The sequence below is a fragment of the Struthio camelus genome, chromosome 1 (assembly GCF_040807025.1).
Source record: "Struthio camelus isolate bStrCam1 chromosome 1, bStrCam1.hap1, whole genome shotgun sequence".
NCBI lineage: Eukaryota > Metazoa > Chordata > Aves > Struthioniformes > Struthionidae > Struthio > Struthio camelus.
In genome coordinates, this window is record NC_090942.1 from 76,495 (window position 1) to 99,208 (window position 22,714).

General features: G+C 43.5%; 1 protein-coding gene across 8 annotated transcripts in view; it reads left to right on the forward strand.

Annotated features, from left to right (window-relative positions):
• The first annotated feature begins 1,817 nt into the window (after positions 1-1,817).
• GOLGB1 (golgin B1) overlaps positions 1,818-22,714 on the forward strand; it is a 48,038-nt gene continuing 27,141 nt past the window's right edge. The window contains exons 1-11 of one of the 8 annotated variants that reach the window (XM_068936420.1): positions 1,818-1,938; positions 5,220-5,353; positions 7,526-7,622; positions 8,243-8,395; positions 9,147-9,299; positions 13,384-13,542; positions 14,042-14,161; positions 14,606-14,719; positions 19,008-19,419; positions 20,476-20,567; positions 20,879-20,975. In XM_068936420.1, coding sequence (XP_068792521.1) covers positions 7,533-7,622; positions 8,243-8,395; positions 9,147-9,299; positions 13,384-13,542; positions 14,042-14,161; positions 14,606-14,719; positions 19,008-19,419; positions 20,476-20,567; positions 20,879-20,975 — 1,390 coding nt within the window. In that variant the 5' untranslated portion in view covers positions 1,818-1,938; positions 5,220-5,353; positions 7,526-7,532. Of the gene's footprint in view, positions 1,939-5,219; positions 5,354-7,525; positions 7,623-8,242; positions 8,396-9,146; positions 9,669-13,383; positions 13,543-14,041; positions 14,162-14,605; positions 14,720-19,007; positions 19,420-20,475; positions 20,568-20,878; positions 20,976-22,714 lie in introns of those variants that run through there. The other 7 variants (XM_068936491.1, XM_068936448.1, XM_068936817.1 and 4 more) reach the window with 7 other exon arrangements.

A 22,714-nucleotide genomic window follows, 5' to 3' on the forward strand; every position in this document is an offset into this window, starting at 1 on the left:
GTGAGGGATCTAACTTTCCAGAAGCCAATTATAAATTTTAATCTGCTTAGAGGCTGATTTACAAACCTGAAAGTTTCAATGATATAAACAGCTTCCTTAAAATGGAAAGAAGGTACAGATAATCTACCACATCACTACTATTTCAGGAGCAAAATCAGAAAGGGTGAGAAGGTTAATTAGGTGCTGGCATCAAGAACTATACTGGTTTTACACACTACTCTGTTTTTAACTATGCGTGAAGATGAGGGGAAAAGGCTACAAACTGTGGGATTTAAGGTGCAGTGAAATTACGATCTACTCCTCTAATTGTATTTGACAGTCTGTCTTCTCAGACAGAAATTTTAGATCATTTTGTGCATAGGATCAGAACATATCACGGAAATTACCCGTAGTCATAGATACTAAGTTATGCAATAAAAGGCTTGTCCCCACTCACACAAAGGACCGCAGAGGAACAATGGCAGATGGGGAAACTGAATAATACCCTGCCATGGCTACTCCCAGGCCTATCACAGAAAAGTGATCATTTCCACGTACACAAGGAGCAGAGAGGCATATGGGCTGGCAAGAGAGCCCCGGTAACCCAGGTAGAGAAAGGCGGCCCCTGCCCCAGCCTCCCAGAGACCATCAGCCCCGTGGTGACACCTCAGGTATCACCCATGGCAACGAGTCCAGGGGAGAGGGCACCTCAGACGTGGGGGCTACTGCCTAGGTGGCGTGGGACACGTTATGGGATGCAGAGGAAGAGCATTTGGGCATCAAATAAGGCTTATTATGGAATGTTTAAGGAAGGACCCGAATGCAGGAAAAGGGAGGGATCGTAGTGGTTTTGGGAGTAATAAAAGTGGGAAAACAGAGGGATAAGGGGACAAAAAAACCTGGCCATTAAACTGTCATTAAAATCAATTTCTAACTCTTTTCTGGGGTGTGTAGATCTCTATTTCTGTGTGTGTGTGTGTGTGTGTGTGTGTGCGTGTGTGTGTGCGCGCGTGCGTGCATGGAGGTCTAAGTGCCAGTGGCTGGAGTGGGACTGTGGGTGACAGGGACCCATGTGTCCAGGGTGAGAGTGGCTGGAGTGGGACGGTGGGTGACAGGGACCCGCGTGTCCAGGGTGCCAGCAGCTGGAGAGAGTGAGCGTACACATGTCAGCATGTGAGCGCTAGTAGATATCAGTCCAGAGTAGGCAGCAGGTAGGTTAAGTGTCTTGGGAGCCAGACGTGTTTGGGCGTCTCAAAGTGAGACAACTGGAAGAGCTGGCTGCTGGAGAGATGCGATATGTTACTGCTTCTCTCGTACGAGTGAAGTGCATCACTCCTCTCTCATCCACGACAAATGACCGGGGGTCGTTTTACTCAGATTCTATACCGGAAGCTGTATGAGAATAGCTGCATGAACCGTTTGGTCCCCAAGCTACACGTTTTCATGTGAGATTAAAAAAACCCGCTCTTGGTGTGCCCGGGGGCGGGGCGGTCCAGACCGGGGGGCGGGGCAGTCCTGCTGGGGCGGGGCAATCCAGATCGGGGGCGGGGCGCTCCTACCCGGGGGCGGGAGGACACGCCCCCAGCCCCCTGGTCAGACTCACGGTCCCGCCCACCGCTTATCACCCTCCCGAAACGTAGCTTGGGGAGCCTTTGCTGATTGGCTGCTTCCGTGTTATTGGGCGGGTGTCAAAGCTCTACTAGAGATTGGTGATTTCGTGCCATGTGTCAGGGTAACCGCGGCCCCGAGACAGCTCCCGCGCCGCCATTAGCGGATTGCCACGTCTGTCTCCTCGGCTCTGTAGCTGATTAGCTATCCCCCGCAAGGAGGCGGGAGCCACGCTGAAGGCGGAAGCCGCGGCGGCGGCGGCGTGTTCCGGTGCTGAGGTGGCCGGGGGCGGGGTTGGTGCTGCCGTCGCGGGGCCCTCGCTGGGGCTCGGCGGGCGCGCTGTGGCGGCAGGTCAGTGCTCCCTTTCCGTTCCTCCCGGTCTGTCCCTCGGCCGCGTGCGGCTCGCGGGGCGGCTCTGCCGCCCGGGTCTCGGCTGCGCGGGCTCCGCCCGCCCAGCAGCGCCGGGCCGTCGTCTCCCTTCCTGGTGGAGCGGGCCTGGCGGGCCGCGGCAGGCGATGGCGGCCCCACCGGCCAGCAGGCGCTGGGGAGCGGGGGGGGGGGGGGCTCCCCCTCGCCCGGGCTCGCGTCCGGCCTGGCCCTGCCCGTGCCTGCGCTGCGCAGAGCCCCGAGGCCGCCGCCGCCGCCCCCCGTTTTGTGCCAGCAGTCCGAGCCCGGTCCCGGGGTGTGACCGGCAGCGGGGTCCGTCCTGGCGAGCGGAGCGCTGCCCCGGGAGGCCGCCGGAGGCGGGTGGGGTGCGCTGGCTTCCCCCCTCGCCTGGCGGAAGGTTGCTCCTAGTGCCTTGAGGCCGGGATTGTGGGGGGACAGCAGGAGGAAAGGGCTGTCGGTCTCCTACAGTCCCTATGCCTTTCGAAGCCCCTCTGCTTGGTGTGAGAGGTTTGGCCCAGGGCTTTTTTGCAGTGACAATGCCTTCAGTACCTGTTTGCCTCCAAGAGAAAGACAATGCCAAGAGTTAAACATTGGGATGGTGGGGAAGAAATGCTATGATAGCAGGTATCTGAGAGGTAGAGCTGCTATCTAGAGATAGAAGCACCTCAGTGCATGCCCCACTCGTTGTTTGTCCTATGCACGCTGTCCTGTGACTAGCAACAGACTTAGACTTTTTGGATCGATAAAGGGAAATATACTTCAGATAAAGTAGACTCTGCTAGGAACACTACTGACAGTCCCAAGACTCAAGGTAAGGTCTCATGAACAAAAGCCTGTTAGTCATGGGAATGTCTAGCAAAACTTGATTTTTCAAGTGCAACCAAAATGCAAACTATACTGACTTAAAACACGGACGGAATGCTGTTCCTTGTGTGTTCTGCTATTAATTAAAAAAAATGCAAGTCCATACCGAAGTCATACTGACTTGAGTATGATGCTGGAAGAACAATATGCTTGTCTCTGCCAGCTGTACTGTGTATTTATTTGGGTGAGGCAGCAGAGCGCAGAATAACCCCTGTCCTTTTGTGTTTGCCTGCTTCTGTTTATAAGGAAATTGGTCAGCGTTGTAGAATGCTTTCCTGATCTAAGCTCAGAAGTAAATATGAAGTGCAAGCTTCCGGGTAACCCTGTCACAAGTGTCTGAGGCTAATGGAGAAGACAGCTACCACCTTGCGTGCTGACTGTTGGCTTTGGAACAGTATTTAAAACTATGTTATGTTTGATCCTAGGATTCACTATAAGAGTCATAAAATTGTAGTGAGATCTGTAAGTGAAATCTTTATGTTGGAAAAAGTAAGTTCTGTGGTTATATTGCTAATGGAGAAGAAATGGAGGAATAAGAATGTGCTGTGTCCCTAAATCATTGGCAGAAGTGACTTACTCCCTTTTTTTATGGAGAAAAGCATCTCCAAACTATCCAGGTGCTTCTGCCAAACAAATTGCTTGTTTCATCTGGGTTCAGTCTTGGACAAGTGACCTTGCTGCAGATCAAGCTGCGTTTGGGTTGGGGGTGAGGGGAGGTTTCAGTACTTCTTGATCTGATAAGTGGCCTAAAGTGGTGTGTCATCTATGCATTTTTGGCACAAGTTTCCGGGTGGTTTATTTTTTCCTGCTATCTCCTGTCAACCCAAAGATCTTTTGTTTGACCAATAAATAAACCAGCTGCAGTCTCAAATGAGAATATCATTTAGATGAAATAACAACTAGATGTGTTCTGTATGTGACTTTGGACAAATCACTGGATTTTTCCTCCTTCAGCTCTTTTTGTAAAATGGAATTTCAAGGGAGTATCTTCTCCTTCATTTGTCTGTCATGTGTCTCTTGGACTGTGAAATCTTACTGCAAAGCGTATCTTTTCCATTCAGTTTGTGTAGTGCTACAAAGGTCTTGATCTTAATTGAAATCTCTAAACTTATTCTTTTATTTCGTATTTAGGGAGATCAAAATATAACTATTGTGAAAATTAGACTCGCACAAGAACATGATTGTTTGACTTCCTTTAACAGTGAGTTCAAAAGACCAGAATCTATAAAAGACTTGAGTTCAGGTTATTAAAGTCCGTGTCTGTGCAAGTAAGTGCTGGCAAGCCGAAGCTCCTCTCAGCCTAGCAATGCATATTTGAGTTCAGGATTAGGTTAATGAAGCCAGCCAGCCTGGACAAAGGCCGGGGAATCTTAGGTTTCTCCACGTAATTCATATACACCTGCCTGAAATTGCAGTGCCTGTAGCATGCAGATATGTGCTGAGTCCCGTGATATTTTTTGGTTACACTGGATGTCGGCAGATAGCTAGATTCTGCTTTTTCCCATATTGCTAACATGTTTTCTTATGTCATATTACCATGTTGTCTCATGTCACCTCTAAACCTTCTGTTGTGTTTGTACCTTTGAGAAGCTGTGGCCTAATGCGTGATAGGAAGATCAGATGCATCCTGGTCAAATATTGGTGACAGGCAGAAAGAGGCATTTTTGGTTTTTGTCTAATTGGTTTCTAAAATGTGCTTTTACCACTGCCAAGGCAGCAGGGCCTGATCTTCACTAGAGCATTGTTGGAGGGTGGTTTACAAAAGTATAAACACTTTATTTTTCTTATAATGAAGCGATGATTCCAGGTCTTGAAATCAATCTTTTAGTATTACCAAAGTGATGAATAGTTAATGATGGAACAAGAAATTTCTCTAGTCATTGAAAAGCCTATATTACTTGAGTTCTGTGCCTCAGGCTGACCCAGGGTCAGCTGAAAACTAAAGATAAGTACTAGTACTTTTTCACTGTTTATTATATGATGTAGAACATGCACAGTCTGAGCTTTGTGACAATGTGCTTCTCCAGTAGCTTTATCCTGTAGAACTCTTTGTAAGAGAGACTGTCTGAGGCCTGGCTTCTTGCCTCATGTTTCCTCACTTCACTAACTGCTTCACAAGTGTTTTATTCTGTAGGCTGCAGAGACCAAGAGTTCCTGCATATATCAAGAGAAATCAGGGCATGTCCCTGCAAGAACAGGAGAAATCAGACTTCCTGAACGTGAAAGGCTTTTCACTTCGAGACGGATTGTAACCATCCCGGAGAGTGCTGTGTAGGATGGAGAATGGTTTTATTCCTCCTTTCCTGTTGCGTAAATTGTTTCCCTCTTTTTTTTTTTTTTCCCTTCCCTCCTTTCTTTTTATTTCCCCACCACGGTGTTAGTTCATACAACCTGTCTGTACTGAAGAGATGAACAAGAATGGTGTGAGGGACCTGTGTATGGCCAATAGCACTGCCTTGGAAACCTCTGTACTTCTGAGTAAGCAGACCTATAAGCCACTCGGTGCGTAGAAGAGGTTGGTATTCATACAAATTAAAGACCCTTTCTGCTGTTGATATAATGTGCATTGTGACTCTGTGACTCTTTTTCTGACTCTGTGACATCGGGTGGTTAAAAGGCATGGCATTACACAGTTAAAAATAATGCACTACTGTTCTCTCCATTGCTAATGTTTGCACACTTGAACTGGAGGTGTCAGAGGAAAGATGTGCTTACTAAGATAAAGGAGGTCAGGAATGAGTGGATTGCTGTAGCCAGCTGTAGAAGCCACCTTCCAGCTAGACCAAGGCACCTTGTCTGTATCAAAAGATTCCATTTGATGGAAGAATTCCTAGATAAATTAAGCCATTAGTTAATTATTCTAACGTAAACATGAGCTTGTATCTAGAATGAGTTTGTCTAGTTTCAGTTTGTACCGTAGAAGCTACTTTTACATTTGTACTAATTATTATGCCCTTTACAGATGTGGACTTACAGGTGGGGCAAACAGATCTATAGCTATTCTTTTAAGAGATACGTCAAGTGTAATGCTTTACCTGGCCTTCATTCAATAGTAGAATAATTTGGAGCATATAAGGGACCTGGAGAGTTTGTTTGGTCCAACCCTTTGCTCATAGCAGGGCTAACTTTGCAGTTTGATTTGGGTTACTATGGGCTTCATGCACTTCAAAACTTGTGAGTTTTGAATGTCTCCAAGGGTGAAGAATATCACAACTGCTCCGGGCAGTCTGTCCCAGTATTTTTATCCCCTTCCTTTGGCATAATCTTTTTCTCTGGTTGAAGTTTCTTATGCTGCAACTTATATCCGTTGCCTCCTGTCCTTGTGCTGTGCACCTCCAAGAAGAATCTGGCTCTGTTTTTAACTGCCTAATGAGTGGTTATAGTGAAGACACCACCGATATCACCCTCCTTACCCTTCTGTTCTCAAGAGTGAACAAACCCAGCCTTCTCAGCCTCTTCAAACATTTGTATATCCAGACCTGTATTGGGCATATCTCTGTATATGCAGCCTCTGATCATCTTGGGGGCTTTCTGCTGGACTTGCTCCAATTTGTCCCTGTCTTTCTTGTGCACCAGGGAGTCCAAAAGTGGACACTGCACTTCAAATGTGGTTTACAAGCGCTAAGCGGAAGGGAATAATCAGTTCCTTCAACCTGACAGCTACAGTCTTACTAATGAAATGCAGTATGTAGTTGGCCATCTCTGCCGTGAGCGCATACTACTGACTTGTGTTCAACTTACCCATGAGAATCCCTAGGTCATCTTCTGCGAAGCTGTTTCTCAGCCAGTTGGTCCTGCACATGTTTATTCCATCCCAGGTGCAGGACTCTGCTGAGCTTCATGAGGTTTCTGTCAGTCCGTTTTTCTAGCCTGTTGAGATGCCTCTGATTGACAGCTCTAGCCTCTGGCGTATCGGCAACTCCTCATAATTTGGTGAACTTGCTGAGGGTAAATTGCATCCCATTGTCCAGATCGTTAACGAAGAATTTAGTCTGCTGCTCTTCCCGAAGTGGCAAATTATACGTTGCTGGTGAATACTGCTGCTTTTTTTTTTTTTTTCTAGTTCTTCAGCTCCATATGCTGGATCAGTTTGGCTTCTGAGTTCCAAGAAAAGGAAAAGAAGGTCTGATAAATAGCAGTCAGGGAGTCTGCCATCTCCAGACTACACCCCAGTGTTGAAGTCCCATCTTGTCACATATGTGGCATGCAGAGGTCTCCTAATCTCGTATAATATACTTCTGTTTATTGCACAGGAGCGCTGAGTCCACCATCCCCACTGCTTATTACCAGAAAGCGTCTTTTGTGGGTATTTACAGGCCATGTTTGAGTGTATCTTCTTTTGAGTAAACTGAACGGATCGTGATTCTGCAATCTCATTGCTAAGGAGATCAAGCATAAACTATGAGTATGACTTGAAGTCTGGTATAAACATCTGCTTTGCAATCATACATACACAGTGGTACAGGTGTCTTCTTGTTTCTTACAAATGCATCCTCTGCTTATGTGTTCAAAGAGTTTGTCTAGGATGATCATTGATTTATTCCAGAGGTGGCTCTTTGTCAGCAGAGGAGGCATGTTCCCTGTAAGCCTGGTCTACTCTGTAACATTAGAGGTCAGCATGAAGGGTAACTTATTTTTCCTAGCAGTGTTGACTCTAACTGTATCGTGATTCTTTGTTTTGTTTCAGGCTCAAGATGCTGAGCCGTTTGTCGGGCTTAGCAAATACTGTTTTACAAGAGCTGTCAGGTGATGGTGGAGATGCAGTTACTGAATCCTCTACCACAGTAAGTACATTGTGGAAAGACTTTCAGATCTTATTGCGAGCTAGTTTGGGGTGTGTCAATTATTTGCCTGCAGGAAGAACTTTATCCTTATTCTTCGTGACTGAGTACCAGACTGAACTATCGTTCCACTTGCTTTTTCTGTATTCCTGACCTCTTTCTTAAGCCAGTGCTTCTGTGGGACAGGTCATAATCTACTTAGTTTCTGCATCTCAAGGTGATGCAAGAAAGGAAATTAGAATTATAGTGAGGAAAGTGTTAACGATTCCGTTCATTAGAAAGGGAAGCTGTGAGTGACTGGGCAAAATGGAGAAGCTTCATGTGCATGTTGCTGTTTGGTGCTTGGGCAGTGCATAGCCTATGAGCAGTAGCATCTCCTTTATGCCATTCATTTTAGATTTGCTGATGTTGTGTTACAGCAGAGGTACTCTCTTTCTGTATTTTTTCAAGGGTATCCTGAACTTTCCTCCTGATTTCACCTAAATGGGAGTAGTTCTATAGGCTAAATGAAATGCGAGGAACAAGAGCACAGAATTTAAGAGTGGAGCTGAAGATACCATTTGAACGCTATGCCACAGTCTGTTTAGGCTTTTTCCTCCAGAGCGCTCATTTCACTATTGCAGGTAGAAGCTTTAGAACTAGGAGGAGAAAGCATGGAGGAGACACCTGAGGATGTGCTAGAGCGCCTAGCTCAAACAGAAAAACTAGTTGTCCAGCTGAAGGATTTGGTACGAGAGAAGGATTCCCTGCTCCAGCAAAAAGAAACTGTACTCAAGGTATAATTTTTTATTTTATTTTTTTGCTCCTAGGCCCCTTGTGAAAAAGTAAAATACTCATGCAGCTTTCTGTGCAATCCAGTCTCTGGTTTATTTTGAGCCTTACAGACTAGTTCCCTCTAGACTACTCTAGTACATGTAGTACTACTCTACTCTGTTATATCCATGTTATGTAGCATTTTGTCTTGGAGCTCTTCTAGGCCCATGCAGTGTCCAGCAGCTCTAAGACATACTAGTATATCTGCTGCGGGCTCTTTCTTTCCCTGGTTCAGTGTGTCTGAGATAAGAAGTGGGGCTGTGCTGCAGCCACCCAGCAATCCAGTGGTTTTATGGCATGTAGTCTAAGATACGTATTGCATACCCTGAGGCATGACAAGAGAGGATGTGCAGTTAATTGAGGATGCAGTGCCTTCTGAGAGAGTATTGGGGGACTGCATATAGTAGAGGAAGTCAAACTTAGTTTGTATTAACTACTAGGGAAGGTCTCTTGCATGAGCTCTTCCCTGAAATACACTCAATTTCTCTTTAAAAGAAAAACAGCTGGAGCAAAACCAGCTAACTGTTTTGCTGTGTGTAGTGGTTCTGAGCAAGTTTGTTTCCCAGACGTTTTTTTATTTAGCCCTCTTAGTGGGGGACAGGCTCTTGCAAAGAGAAGCAGACTTTCACAAAGTTTTTGACTTTTCCTAATGGTGTTTTCAGGGAGATGGATAGCGCTGGAATTTTAAGTACCTCTGTTTGTCATCTTTCCCAGGAAGAGCGGGAGGCTGCAGATGCTAAGCTGATGAAGCTGAAGCTTCAGGCCAAAGCCAAACTGGCATCTCTGAACAAACGCATCGAGGAGTTGACAGAGAAAGGATTGCCATTGCCTGCACAGACCTTGCCAGAAGAGCAGATCTGTCCCAAGGTTGGGAGAACAGGGCTATGTGAAAGATGTTAGCCTATGCTGAGAGTCTGGTGCCACTGTACGTTTTTGGTCCCAGTGAGCTAGTAGGTCCTACCTGTCTTATTAGCAGGACATTTATACTTCCAGCAAGGCTGTCTATGTTCTGGTAAGCCTACCTGTCTAGCTTTTGTGCTGCACAGGCCCTTGGGGTGCACGGCTTAATCTCCTTGAGGGTATGGGCCAGTTTCACTTTGTGTATCTTCAGTTATCTGTAGTAAAGTTCTTTCTTGCAGAATTCGCATGTCTATCTGAGCTTTGTTTCAGTATGTAATCTGTGATTTGAGTACAGCAGAGGAAAGGGAAGGTTGACTGGAATATAAGAACAAGGAGGTAAGGACTTCATTAAAATTGAAAGGCAGTAACTTAAGCACTTACAAGCATGTTTTCTAGACGTGTACCTTCATGTGCCACTACATGTGATCAAAACCAAAGTTTTATCGTTAACAAGCTATGTTTGTGTACAATCAGGTAAAAATAAGGGGAAAATGTCCTGTACTGGGTCATTAAGGAACTATTAGCTACTAGGTAGAAACTTCCATGAGAGCTGGTCATTTTTGAAATTGTTCTCAGTTGTTGTTCTGCTGGGGATAAGCTCTGATGTCGTCCCCACAGTAAGGTGGTGGTGGTGGCTCTCCCTCTCCCTCTCCCTCTCCCTCTCCCTCTCCCTCTCCCTCTCCCTCTCCCTCTCCCTCTCCCTCTCCCTCTCCCTCTCCCTCTCCCTCTCCCTCTCCCTCTCCCTCTCCCTCTCCCTCTCCCTCTCCCTCTCCCTCTCCCTCTCCCTCTCCCTCTCCCTCTCCCTCTCCCTCTCCCTCTCCCTCTCCCTCTCCCTCTCCCTCTCCCTCTCCCTCTCCCTCTCCCTCTCCCTCTCCCTCTCCCTCTCCCTCTCCCTCTCCCTCTCCCTCTCCCTCTCCCTCTCCCTCTCCCTCTCCCTCTCCCTCGATATGTTAGAAACATTAAAGAAAAGATTAAAAGATTATAGGAAACACTTAACATTATTCACATTCACTCTTTTAAGGTGACGCGTCAGAATAGAAGTGCTACTAATGGAATAAAGATTGGTCTTACGACTCTTATTTTGTGATGCCAATCAAAACATTCTTGGAAATTTGTTACTGTAATTATTTAATAATACAATCCTGGAAATACTTTTCAATGCAAAGGAGAACTTGATTTTCATACAAGAATTGAGTGATCTTGAGGACTGACACAATATAAAAATGAGACAAAACTTAAGTGCAGGGTCAAGTACTTGTAGTATGTTGCCATTACATTATGCAAGGCCTTGGAAAAAAAAAATACCCAAGATGGTTTGTCTGCAGAGGACAGTGAAGGCCCTGGAGGCTGTGTAGCTGTGTCACTCAGCTTTGCTTTCCAGCTGCTGGGGCTTTGTGTTGCTCATTCAGATGTAGCGTGTGTAGGTGTGTTATATTACTTTTTGTAGGCTTACCTTTATGGACTAATGAGCATTCTTGCTGCAAAATTCCAATTTATCAATTGGAGGAAAAAAAAATTGAGAGCTTGTTATACTAGTTGATCACTCAATCAGCACAATGTAGATTAAAAAAGGCCTACTTTTTATATAAGGTAAACAGCTGTCATTCCAACTATTGTACCAAGAGTGACAAGGCCTCATGTGGATTGTTGTCATGTTCTGTTTGCCTGGAGTCAGGAAAGATGAATTCTGAACAGCAAAATGCCTTCCATCCCTCAGCTCCCTTAGTAACTGTTTTTACTAGACACTCAAAATAGCTTGGCTGTTTAGACAGAGGCTAACAGAGGCTTCTCTCTCTCTGAAGGCTGAGAAGAAATGTAATTTTTTTCTAGACTTATATGAGGAAGGTAAACATCAAGAAAGTGGAAAAACTGTGGAAGTAAAAGGGCAGTATGACAAGTCAATGAATGGGTGTAAACTATCCATTAAGAAAAATGGTTTGGAAAAAGTTTCTGATCAGAGGAATAAGCTCTTGGTACAGCATGTAGTGGAAATGGTGTGGACTAGAAACTTACTAGTTTTAGGGTAGAACAGCAGTTCAGAGAAATGATTTTAGGATGATTACTTGCAATGTTATGGGGTTGTATTTGATGTAGAAAGTATTTCTTAGATAACTTATTGTAAGGTTAGATGCTCTGAGGAGCTGTGGATTCCTTTGTTTTCATTTATTTCTCTCAAGTAGATACTGCCTTGAGTAATGGTGATATTTCCTAGACAGATATCCTATCATTTGAAGGAGGGGGGGGGGAAAAAAAAAAAAAGATTTGGGTTAGGGTTAGATGTTGTGCTGAGGTATTAGATATTACTGGCTCCTTTTGGTAATCATGAGGTATAAATATAGCAAAGGGATTTTTTTTTTCCCTCCCTGATGATGGGAAGGCTTCCGCATGGAAAGGCTGTGTTTTGAATATTTCGTTGGCACTATTACTTTCTGGGCTTAAGAGTGCCTCATTTTCAGGAGAATCCAAATATTGGCCTACATCTTGTTATTAGCTAATGCTGAACAATTAAGTTTCCTCTTAAGTGGGTAAATGCAAATTACATCTAAGATATGTTTTCCTACAGCTATAAACTATTATGACATTTGAAAGCTTGAGCTCTGGGGCTGTGCTCCTGTCCTTAATTGTGATAGTCCATGTAGTGGTTAGGGTGCCAGGACTTGATCTTGATCAGAAGCTTTTCCAAATCCCACTGTAAACATAAATCCAGAAAACTAATCCCAAGTAAACACGCTAATCCACCCTTCTTTCTCACACAGCACCTGCTTTGCCCCAGCCTTAGAAATGATTTATATGCCTAGCTTCTGAAAAGCTTCCTGGACTTCTTTTGATCCCTACCCTTCTCCCCCCACCCCGTTCTACCTCTAAATTTAAGTGCAGTTAAAACATATTCCTTGTCTATTTATTCTACCAGCTTCTAAAGCCCTTTTCTGTAGGTGACGCATCTTTGAGGAACAGTAGCTTATTACTCATCGTATTACACTGACATATAAATCCTTATAAATGCCCTCATAAATTTTCAGAATGGGTTTAAAGCACCTCAGTACTCCATAGTATTCATATGCCATTGGATCTTCATCCAATACCTGTAACAAGGAAGTAGGAAAGCGATACATTTTATATACGTTTAGTCACAAGTCCTCAGCACTAATGGCTTGAGGAAGTTAGGAGTGCTGACATAGTAAAAGTAGAAGTTTCTTTTTCCCTGCTTTTCATTGACAACGTGTCTTTGCTGGGCTTGGAATGTGACAGTGTATTAAGTAGGTGTAAAACTGTGGTATTAGAGAATTGCTTGCCATACGTATTGGCTTTATATGAGATAAAAAAGGGTGCAGGTTTAGTGTGCTGGTATGTCTGAGGAGACATAGCTTGAGCCCATGTTTTATGAGAAACGTTGTCTGAATTTAGATGTCATGGCCATACGCAGAGAATTTTAGTACCTCAGAGCGCAGAAGAACTGATGATTACTTGGCATGCTTCCTTTTTCATCAGGTTCATTGCTATAAATCCCTTTATTCTACATAGATATTTTCCATAGGCATTTTCTATAGTCTAGAATGTTTAATATCCGTTTCTTCCTACCACTTGTCTCTTGGAGGATATTCTTCTATTACTAACTAACAAATGGTTTATTTCCAGTTTTAGAGAAATTAGTGAAATTCAACAGGCGCACTAATCAAGGCAGCAGTCATATCTTAGATTATGTTATTATATGTGGTTTAGTAATATGATTTAGCTTAGGTTATATGATAAAAGGAACAATCATGGTTAATTAGCCATTCCAAAGTGATTGAATAAATACTGGTGAATCACTTCCATATTAGTGAAGTCATCTTCTACCTATCTAGGCAGAAATGGGGAAATTAGGTAGTTAAGTTCAGCTAACTTCGTTTTTTAAGAAATGAAGTTAAGAAATTAGGTGATCTAGAAATAAACATATGGTGAGGAGTCAAGAGCACAGTAGGATTCTATGATGTTGAGCCCCCCAATGGCAGGTAATGCTGGTCAGTTTATTTTCTTCTGTTACTTCCCCCCCCCCCCTTTTCTTTTGCAGTGTCGGAATAACCAAAATACAGATGAAGGACTTAAAGAGGAAGCTGAAACACTGAAACAACAGCTCAGGGAACAAGAGGAGACTGTTAAGGATCTAAAGGAACAGCTGGCTCTAGCCAAAGTGAATCTGAAAGATGTTGAAATCAAGTATGCAACACAGGTATGGAAGCAGATTTCCAGTCATCTGTCTGTGTGTGTGTCTGTATTTCCCACCCCATACCTCTACTCAGGCAATTTAAGACATTCAGTCATTCTGCAGGACGTACTGCTGTGTTATACTACGTTGGATTTATTAATGGAATGATTTCTGTTAATATTATAGAAGTCAAGTTTAAATGTTGATCTCTGGATGGAGCTATATGCTATATACAAATACAGAACCAGAGGTTTGTGAATTTGTAGTTGTATGGTAATAATATCTTTTATCGTTCTGCATATTTGTAAATGAAACTTCTACATCTTCTCCTTTCTGGTGTCTGAAATATTATCAGTTAGTATGTAGGTATTAGTAGGATAAAGATATCATTTTGACCTAGGTGACATAGAGGATTACCATGCTGAAGATGGTCTGGTGTGCTGTTGTGTATTGAAAGCAGGCTTGCGTGTAGGCTAAGCTCATAACCTTCTCAGTTCTTTTATGTTCTGGCTTATGTTTTCAGCTGAGCTCCCTGCAGGAGGTGATTCAGGAGAAAGAAGCCCTCCTAGAGAAGCAGGTTCACCACCAAGCTGAATTGTTCAAGACAGTGGCCCAGTCGGATCTGGAAGTGGAGATGCAACAGGTAGGTTTGGAGTATAATCTTATGGAGTGTGCGGAAGGAGAAAGGCAAGTTTACTTTTCTGAAGACACCCTAGGAGAGCAGTTCTCAGAAAAGTAGCTCAAAAGGGGTGAGAAGAGATATGATTTCTTTATCTTTTTTTTTGTTTTGTTTTAGGATGCTAATTTAGACTTTCAGAATCCCACCTTCAATCTACTGACCTGCTATAAATGTTTTATGTGACAGTTAAAACAGTGTTCATTTAGTGTGCTCTTGTTCCCTATTTGTGAGACAGTGGTGAATTTTTCCGAGGGCACAAGGACTCCAGAATAAATATCAACAAAAACAAAGTTATTTAGACCGTTAAAGTAAACGCAGTATGAAAAGTAGGTGTATGGATGAAAATAGGGAAACTAGGCCTCTTATGTTAGCCTCTCAGATACTGATATAGCACTGTGTGTCTCACAGAACCTGCATACACTTCAGAGGAAGCTAGAGGAACAGGAAGCAGCCTTGCTAGGAAGGACTCGGGTGGTAGAATTGCTGCAGCAGGAATTACATAATGCTGAACAACAAAACCAGGTATCTTTTCATGCTTTGCTTATCGCCCCTCTGTCATGTATCCTTACTGGTAAAGGTGACCTAGCCTAGAAGCACAGATGCTTATTTCTAGAACTAAGTTTCCAGCATGGAATCAGTTAGGGGCTCCCTCAGCTCAGAGGTGAAAACTGTTGATTCTTTAATAGAGGGTAACTTAGCCTGAATGTGGAATCTGATGATTCATGGGGTTTTGCCTCAAATGTAAGGTAATCCTCCCCTTCAAAGAAGAGAAAGTAAACTTGAAAAAACAAAACAAACCAACAAAAAAGCCTAAAAACATTAAACTTGACTATCTTTCCACTATCTTTCCGCTATTTCATATATATGGCCGTCCAGAGTCCCGCTTTCTCCAACCCCTTGCGTGTCTCCCCATAGCTGTTATGCTCATAATCTTGTTATGGACAAAAAAAATCTTGTTATGGACCCACCTCATAGGTAAAACCAAGAGCTTGTTGCTAACTTAACTGAAGTCTTAACAGTTTAGTTAAAGAATTCTTATTTGACCACATGCAGAAAAGGGTGAAAGGAGGGAGGGAGAAAAGAATGCTACTATACAGAAAAGATTTCAGTAACAAGAATATTAGCTAAAGTCATTGTACGCTTTCTAGTATCTCCCTCTTTTTCTGGTATGGCCTCTCAAAGTCAATGGCTTCAATCAGAGCGGGGAAGTGGATGCAGTGAGTTGTCAGCATCGCGGTTGTCTTTAGACAAGAGGAATTTGATGTTCGTATTGATGGCTTCTTCCTCACCCCAGGATGCGTTATGGAGTCATTTTTGTTTGCTAAGATGCTTTTATCCCTTGCTTTTACTTGGTTAGCCTGCAAGTTCACATTATCTCTTAATTTACTATATATGGTGTCTTTTATGACTTAGATACTATTTCTTTGTTCACTTTGTTAGCCCTACCTGTTCTTCTCCAGCTCCAGGACTGTATTTTTTTTAACTAACCATTGATGAATTGTTCATAGCCTTTGGGTCTCTACTGCTAGCGTGTGCTTTCTCTCTTATCCCCTGCCTCCATGTATTCCCTCATACCGTGTCCTGGGTCCCCACTTCAAAGCCTCTGCTATGATACCAGACCTGTATTTCTCTATGCTACATCAATATATTAGTCCTAAATGTTTAGGGTTGTGATCAGTGGCTCAGAGTCTAGTTGGAGGCCTGACAGAGCACTGGAACAGGTTGCCCAGAGAGGTTGTGGACTCTCCTTTCTCGGAGATATTCAAAACACGACTGGACATAGTCCTGGGCGACGTGCTCTAGGTGACCCTGCTTGAGCAGGGGAGTTGGACTAGATAATCTCCAGAGGTCCCTGCCGACCTGAACCATTCTATATGATTCTGTGATAAAAATTAATTTTATAAAGAATAATTGTTGGTTGCTGCTGTCTGTATAAAAACTGTGGTTGTACTATAGAAAGATGAGTGAAACTGAGCATAAGCACCCAATCAGAAGAAATACTGTTATAGCTAAACCAAGTAAAAACGAAGCTCTCGGAACGTCAAGGCAAGGTCCAAGTAAGTTCAGACAGAGCAGATCTGACAAGCCTCAGTTCTGAACCCTTGCAAACGCAGTATAAAGCGTCCTTGTGGCCTGTCTACTAGTAATGGCAATACTATATTACTGGGCTGCAGGACTGCATAGCTATCCCTGTGTTTACGTAGTCAGCTGTAGGTTTTCAGGTGACAGTTAGTTGTTTAGTGGGCTGTAGCCATCACATTAGCCCATGCACATTTGTCCTGGATGTGGACTTTCCTGAGGCAGATTCTAGCATTACAGCTCTGTATGCACTGCTCATAGTGGGTCCAGCCAAACAACAGGGATAAGGATGCTGCAGCAGCCCTCTCTAGTGACCCAGGTTCTGGACAGGTCGAGTGGGACAAAATCTTTATGCTCCACGCTGCTGCCTGGTGCATTCAAAGCAGTCAAATGCTGCTTTGTCCAAGCCAAACCCATGCTAATATAGTTATACTGTTTCTGGATTACAGTGTCAGAGCACAGGCAGATATGCTTTGACGTGCTTTACTGAGAACTTGCTGATATGAGGACACAGCTTTTGGAGTGGTATTAGGTCTCAAGCGTTTTGGACCGTGAACAGAATGAGATCAAGTCTGGGCATACATGACCATATATATCCCCTCAGGAGGGGATTTAGTACACGATATCTAACAGGCTTACTTGGGGCTATGTGGTGAACACAATTCAATTTTTTCTAATGTCACAGCTTCTGGGGAAAAAAAGTAGTTCTCCGTTCCTTTTTAAGAGACGCATATTCTCACAGTGTCATGGCCAGTGGTCCAACCCGGCAGCTAGGCTTTTGTTCCGTCAACCAAGCAGTTGTACTGCCAACTCACCATTATGCTCAAATCATCATTTTTCCCAGGCAAAAGGGGCCTCTACTGCGATCACTGGTTGTCCCATCCTCTGGTGTCGCTGCCTCATTCAGGTTGCAAACACCAAAATTCTTCTTCCTAGAGAAGCTCTTAATGCTACCACTTTCTTTTTTCTTTTAACGTGCTTTTCCAGAACACAACAGATCTACGTTCAGGTTTGTTTAGGCTTTGAAAGACTTCAGGGTATTTGTAGGGAGCAAATGTGACCTCATTCACACTGAAAATGAGCAGAAAGAAATTGATTTCTGGCTGAACTGCTGGAAACTACTTGCATATCTGTGACATGAACCAGTTCCACCTTGTTTAGAGCTTCAAGACAAGGAACAGAGAAGCATATCTTCATTTTTGGGGACTCTTGCTGACAACATGCAAGTATTTTATTATTGTCATTGTTATCATAAAACTTTCATAAGATGTTGTTTAGTGGACAGTGTTTAATTTTGAGGAAGCAAAAGCTGCTTTTTGTTCATTTAATATATATTGTTTGAAGAGCTCTGAATTTTTTTTTTTAATAGCTTTTGTAATTAAAACTTGGAGCTTTTTCATGATAGCTATCCCCCTGCCCCTAATTATAGAGTAAGGCTAGGTTACAGTGCGGGTTACAAGCAAGCAAAATTCTAGAGGCCTCTTCTTGTAACAAGGGTCTATGCTAGGTGAGGTCAGAGTTTCATCCTACTCATTACTTCTTCCAGGAATGGCCATGAGGTCCTGTCTTGCCTCAGGCAAGTGCTGGGAGAAAATATCTCCTTTCTGAACTCGCAGAACTCCCCCTTTGGCATCTCTCCCACAAGCCTCCCCAGTTTCTCCACGTGCGGCGTGATAGTAGGCTGAGCAATATCCAGCCAGTCCAGTGCTGAACCTCACTTTGGAAACTCTCTTGCACACTTACACGCTTATTTCTGTGTCCCAGTCAAACACAGTGGTGGGATCTCTCACCGTCAGGAGGAGGTGAGGAACCTCAGTAAGCCAACTTGTACTCAGTGCTGATTATATTGCCCACAAGGGTGTTTCATGGAACGGGGCATAAGTATGCTCCCGACTCCCTTGACTCCTCTGTGCTGCTGATTCCCCTCATGCCTATTCTGTGGTCAGAGGGAGACCCTAGTACACATAGACACTGAGGCCATGGGCTTGAAACTTCTCTTCCAGCTCCAAATTCTCTCATGGAGATTCTGGGCTGCACTTTTCCACTCGTTCTTCTTATTTACACCCTCCCCGCAGGGTAATGGGATCTCCTCGTCAACCTTCTCCTGACCCTAGGCTGGCTATCCGCAGCTGCAGGAGGAGGAGGCTTGACAAGGGGAATTCTGGCAACTGTAGAGCCTGTTTCTGTTCCCTGGTTATCTTGAGTCTCTGGTCAGTGTCCCCCAGCTTTTAGGGTTTCTCCTGGAGCAGTGGGCGTTGTGTGGGGCACTCTTTGTCCCCTTTAGTCCCTCTTTCTGCATTTTTGACCCCCTTCTCTTGTGCACACTTCTTTATCGTTTGCTTGTTAATTGTCCCCTGTAATTGTTTGAGTTCTCCCTGTTCTCTCTTGTTGCAGTGGTTCCTCCCCTTTTGGGGAAGAAAACGTTCTCTTTCCTCCAAAAGAGAACTCATGGTCACTGTTCTATTGTTTCCTTCCCTTCTGTTCCCTGCTCTAAACTAAGATTTCTCTTTTCCTTACCCAAATTGAGAGTTCTTATTTCTTTTAGCACTGTTCCATGCAAGTTGCAAATAATAGAGCAATTTCTAATTAATTAGGATTTCTGCCACATTTATTTCCTCCTTTCTGCTACTCAGATATTTGAAAAGGCAATTTTAAGATATGATTCAGATATTTTGCTTGGTGCTGTGTTGCTCTAGATTAGATTTAAACTCATTTGTATATCCTTCTACAGACACTCCTAGAACAGCACCGGAAAATGGAAGTGGCTCTAAGCTCCCTGAAGGATGTGCTAGATGCAGAGAGACAAGAATCTCTGAACCTCAGGGAGAAGATGGAGCTGGAACTAGCTGAGAGGAAGCTGTCCTCCCATAGCTTGCAGGAGGAGGTGCAGAGTCTCTCAGCAGAGCTGGAACAGGCAAGAAGAGTGCAAGCTGAATTAGAGATGAAGTATAGAGACCTACAGCAGAAACAGAGGCTGGAAGTAGAAGAGAAAAACATGCAGATCAGTTGTCTTCAGGTGGCTGAGCAAGAGCTGCAGTCTAGTCATGCTGCCCTTGCAGCTGAAAATTATCAGCTGAAACAGGATGTTGACCGGTTGCTGGTGCTGTCTGCTGAAAACTGTACTACAATACAGAAACTGCAAGGTGAGTTCAGTGCAGATGTTTGGTGTAGCAGATCCTCAGGAGCCTAAAGGGTCGCTGGGTTACTTTCTGTTTGGCTTTGTTTTTATAGTAGCTCATAAGAAAGTTTTGTTATAGCACTTCCTAGTTACATAGCAACATTAAGAGTAGTGGCTGTACTGTATCAAACTAAAGGCCCCTCTGGTGTGATTGTACCTTTCTGTCTTTGGCAGTGGCCAAAGCCGGGAAAAAGAGCCTGAGCCTACAGATACGGCAGCACACATGCTGCTTTTCTTGTGTACCAACCCAATTTATAATCTTATGGGGCTTGCGGACTTCCTGACATCTGTACTTTTTAGTGAATTTTAATAACTTACTGGATTTTTTTCTCCTCTGTAAACTTACGTAAGCTTTTTTTAGATGCACCATATTGCATGGCAAGGAGATCTGCAGCTTAACTGCTTGTTAGATGAAGAACCACCTTTTGTTTTGAGCCTTTCTCCTGCAGGTCTCTTTGTACTCGTTCTTTTACGGGAAGAGACAATGTATAGTAATTGTAGTTAATATCAAATTTTAGCATTGCTCTCTTCTACAACAATAATAAGATTAAAAGGAATATTTAATCTACCAACCTCTCTTCTTCTAATGGCTTCTTTTTCTTTTCACTGTGCCAAAAATTGCTATAGCTGTGTTAATTTCTCTTTTTTCCAATGTTCTTGTGTAATCTGGTTCACGTTTTTCAAGTTTCCTTTGTTGGAAAAATGGGATGTTAAGACTGCAAAACCTGAGAGGCATTAACCTATCTACAGACCCTAAGATGAAGCTTTTGCTTATTTATTTATTTATTTATTTTAATGACTCTTCTACCAAAATTTCAAATAAAAGAATTAAAACTAATAATAGCTTTAGGCAAGGTCCATGCAGGGTCAACTTTCTTCTAGCTCCTTAAAGGGCCCAAAGTTGAAGAGGAGACTAAGAGATAAAGGATTTCATATACTAATGTGCATACACGTAAACTGCATGTATCTCAGCAGAAAAGTTAAGAACACGTTTTAACTCCCTTTCTTTCTGCTCCTCTAGATGAACTGATACAAAAATCTGAGGAATTTGTCTGCTGTCAGAATGAGCTTAAATCCCAGCCAGCAGTGCAGGTCTCTGAGTTGAAGAAACAGGTATGGTCTTTGTGTACAAGTCTCCTGAAACTTTTTGATATGTTGAGAACCTGAAACAGGATGAAACGTTTTGAAATCCTTTCTCTTACTGAATTGGTTGAGAAAGGCTGTTTCAGTTTCTCTCAGTTTATGTTAAGAATGAGCAGGCATGTTATGACACTGGGAGCCTGGGAAGAAGTAGGAATCAACTTCAGTAATTTGCAAGCTGCCAACTGATTTGTTAAAAAGGTTAATGGAAAGATCAAAGCTAATGCTTATGTAAAAAATGTATGTAAACTTATCTTTCTAACTGCCATCCTATTTTAAAATAGGATGAAACAACCTCACAGGAAAAAATGATAGAGCAGAAAGATGAGTTTGGGACTTTGCTTCTACCCACAGAAAACTTACAAAGACAGAAATCTGAAGGTAATATAATTATCCTCCTTCTTACCTATTTTTAGCTAGTAAATATGTCCACAGTTACTGGATCATTATGCTTTCCTTGTCAAGAACTTCAAAAATATCTCTAATTTTTTCCAGTAGTTAAAAGGAGAGTTTAAAGGGAATATAAGAAAAGCAATCCCCCTGGAATTATTCAAAAGACTGGGTTGTGCATCATAGGTCTGCCTGCGTAGTGTTATCTTGTGACGTTAAGCGATGGTCGATGTTTTGACCGTGGGAATCGGTGGGTAGTATTTGTCATTGACTGAACAGTGTATGTGTTCTGTATTCCTGCTCTTATAATCTGTGGCAATAAGGGCAGAGAACATGGTGGAGACATGACAAAACTAGGACAAAGGCAAGGATGGTAATATTATGTGACTGCAGACTTTTTAATGTATATAAGTTGATGTTGCTGGGGAAGAAAAAAGTCTTGCCTAAGTTGTTTTACTGGCTCTTGCACTAAAATGTTGAGGTAGCATCTCTAATAAAACTAGCTAGAACTGAAATGAATCATAGAATCACAGAATAATTTAGGTTGGAAGGGATCTCAGGAGGTCTCTAGTTCAACCTCCCGCTCACAGGAGGATCAACTGTGAGATCAGACCAGGTTTATCCAGTCTGGTCTTGAAAAACTCCAAGACTGGTGACTGTAAAACCTCCCTGGGTAGCCTGTTTTAGTGCTTGACTGTCTGCATAGCAAAAAAAATGTTTCCTTATGTCAAACTTGAACCTCTTCAGTATAGGCCTATTGTCTTTTGTCTTCTCACCATACACCGCTGTACAGAGCCTGGCTCTGTCTTCTTGATAACTTCCTTGTAAGTATTAGAAGGCAATTTTTAGGTTTCCCCAAAGCCTTCTCTTCTCCCGGCTGAACAAGTGGTGTTCCCTCAAGTCTTTCCTTATAGGGCAAATACTCCTGCCCCGTGACCATCTTGGTGGCCTTCTACCGACCTTGCTTCAGTTTCTCAATGTCTTTCCTGTACTGATGGTCCAAAACTGAATGCATTAGTGCAGATGTAGTCTTAAGTGCCAAGTACAGGTGGATGATCACTTTTTTGATCTGCTATCCACATTGTTCATTCAACCCAGGATGTTGTTGGCCACCTTTGCTGCCAGGCACGCTGCTGGCTCATGTTTAGCCTGTTGTCCACCAGGACCTCCTGGATCCTTCCTCTGGAACTGCCCTGGGAACACAGGCTGGGGACTAGGACTTCGCATTTGTCCTTGTTGGATGTCATGATGTTCCCACTAACCCATTCTTCCAGCCTGTCTAGGTCACTCTGAATGGGAGCCCTGCCCATATCAATTGTTCCCCCTCCCCTCCAAGTTTGGTATCATCTGCAAATTTGATGAGTGTGCCCTCTGCCACTTCCAGGTCATTGATAAAGACGTTAAACAGGAGAGGTGACAAGACAGGCTCCTGTGATGCTCTGCTGGTTAACATCCTCCAGATAGAGTACAACCCATTAACTATTACTCTTTGAGCCTGATCATTCAATCAGTTTTTTTACCCATTGAGTTGTCCTCCAATGCAGACTATAGCTTCCTGTCTTGAATACAAGAATATTATGGGAGATACTGTCAAAAGCCTCACTAAAGTCAAGGTAAGTGACACCCACTGCTCTCCCCTCACCCACAAATCCAGTCATCTTTATCATGGAAGGCAGCTGGGTAGGTCAGAAATGATTTACCCTTGATAAATCCATGCAGACTGTTTCTCA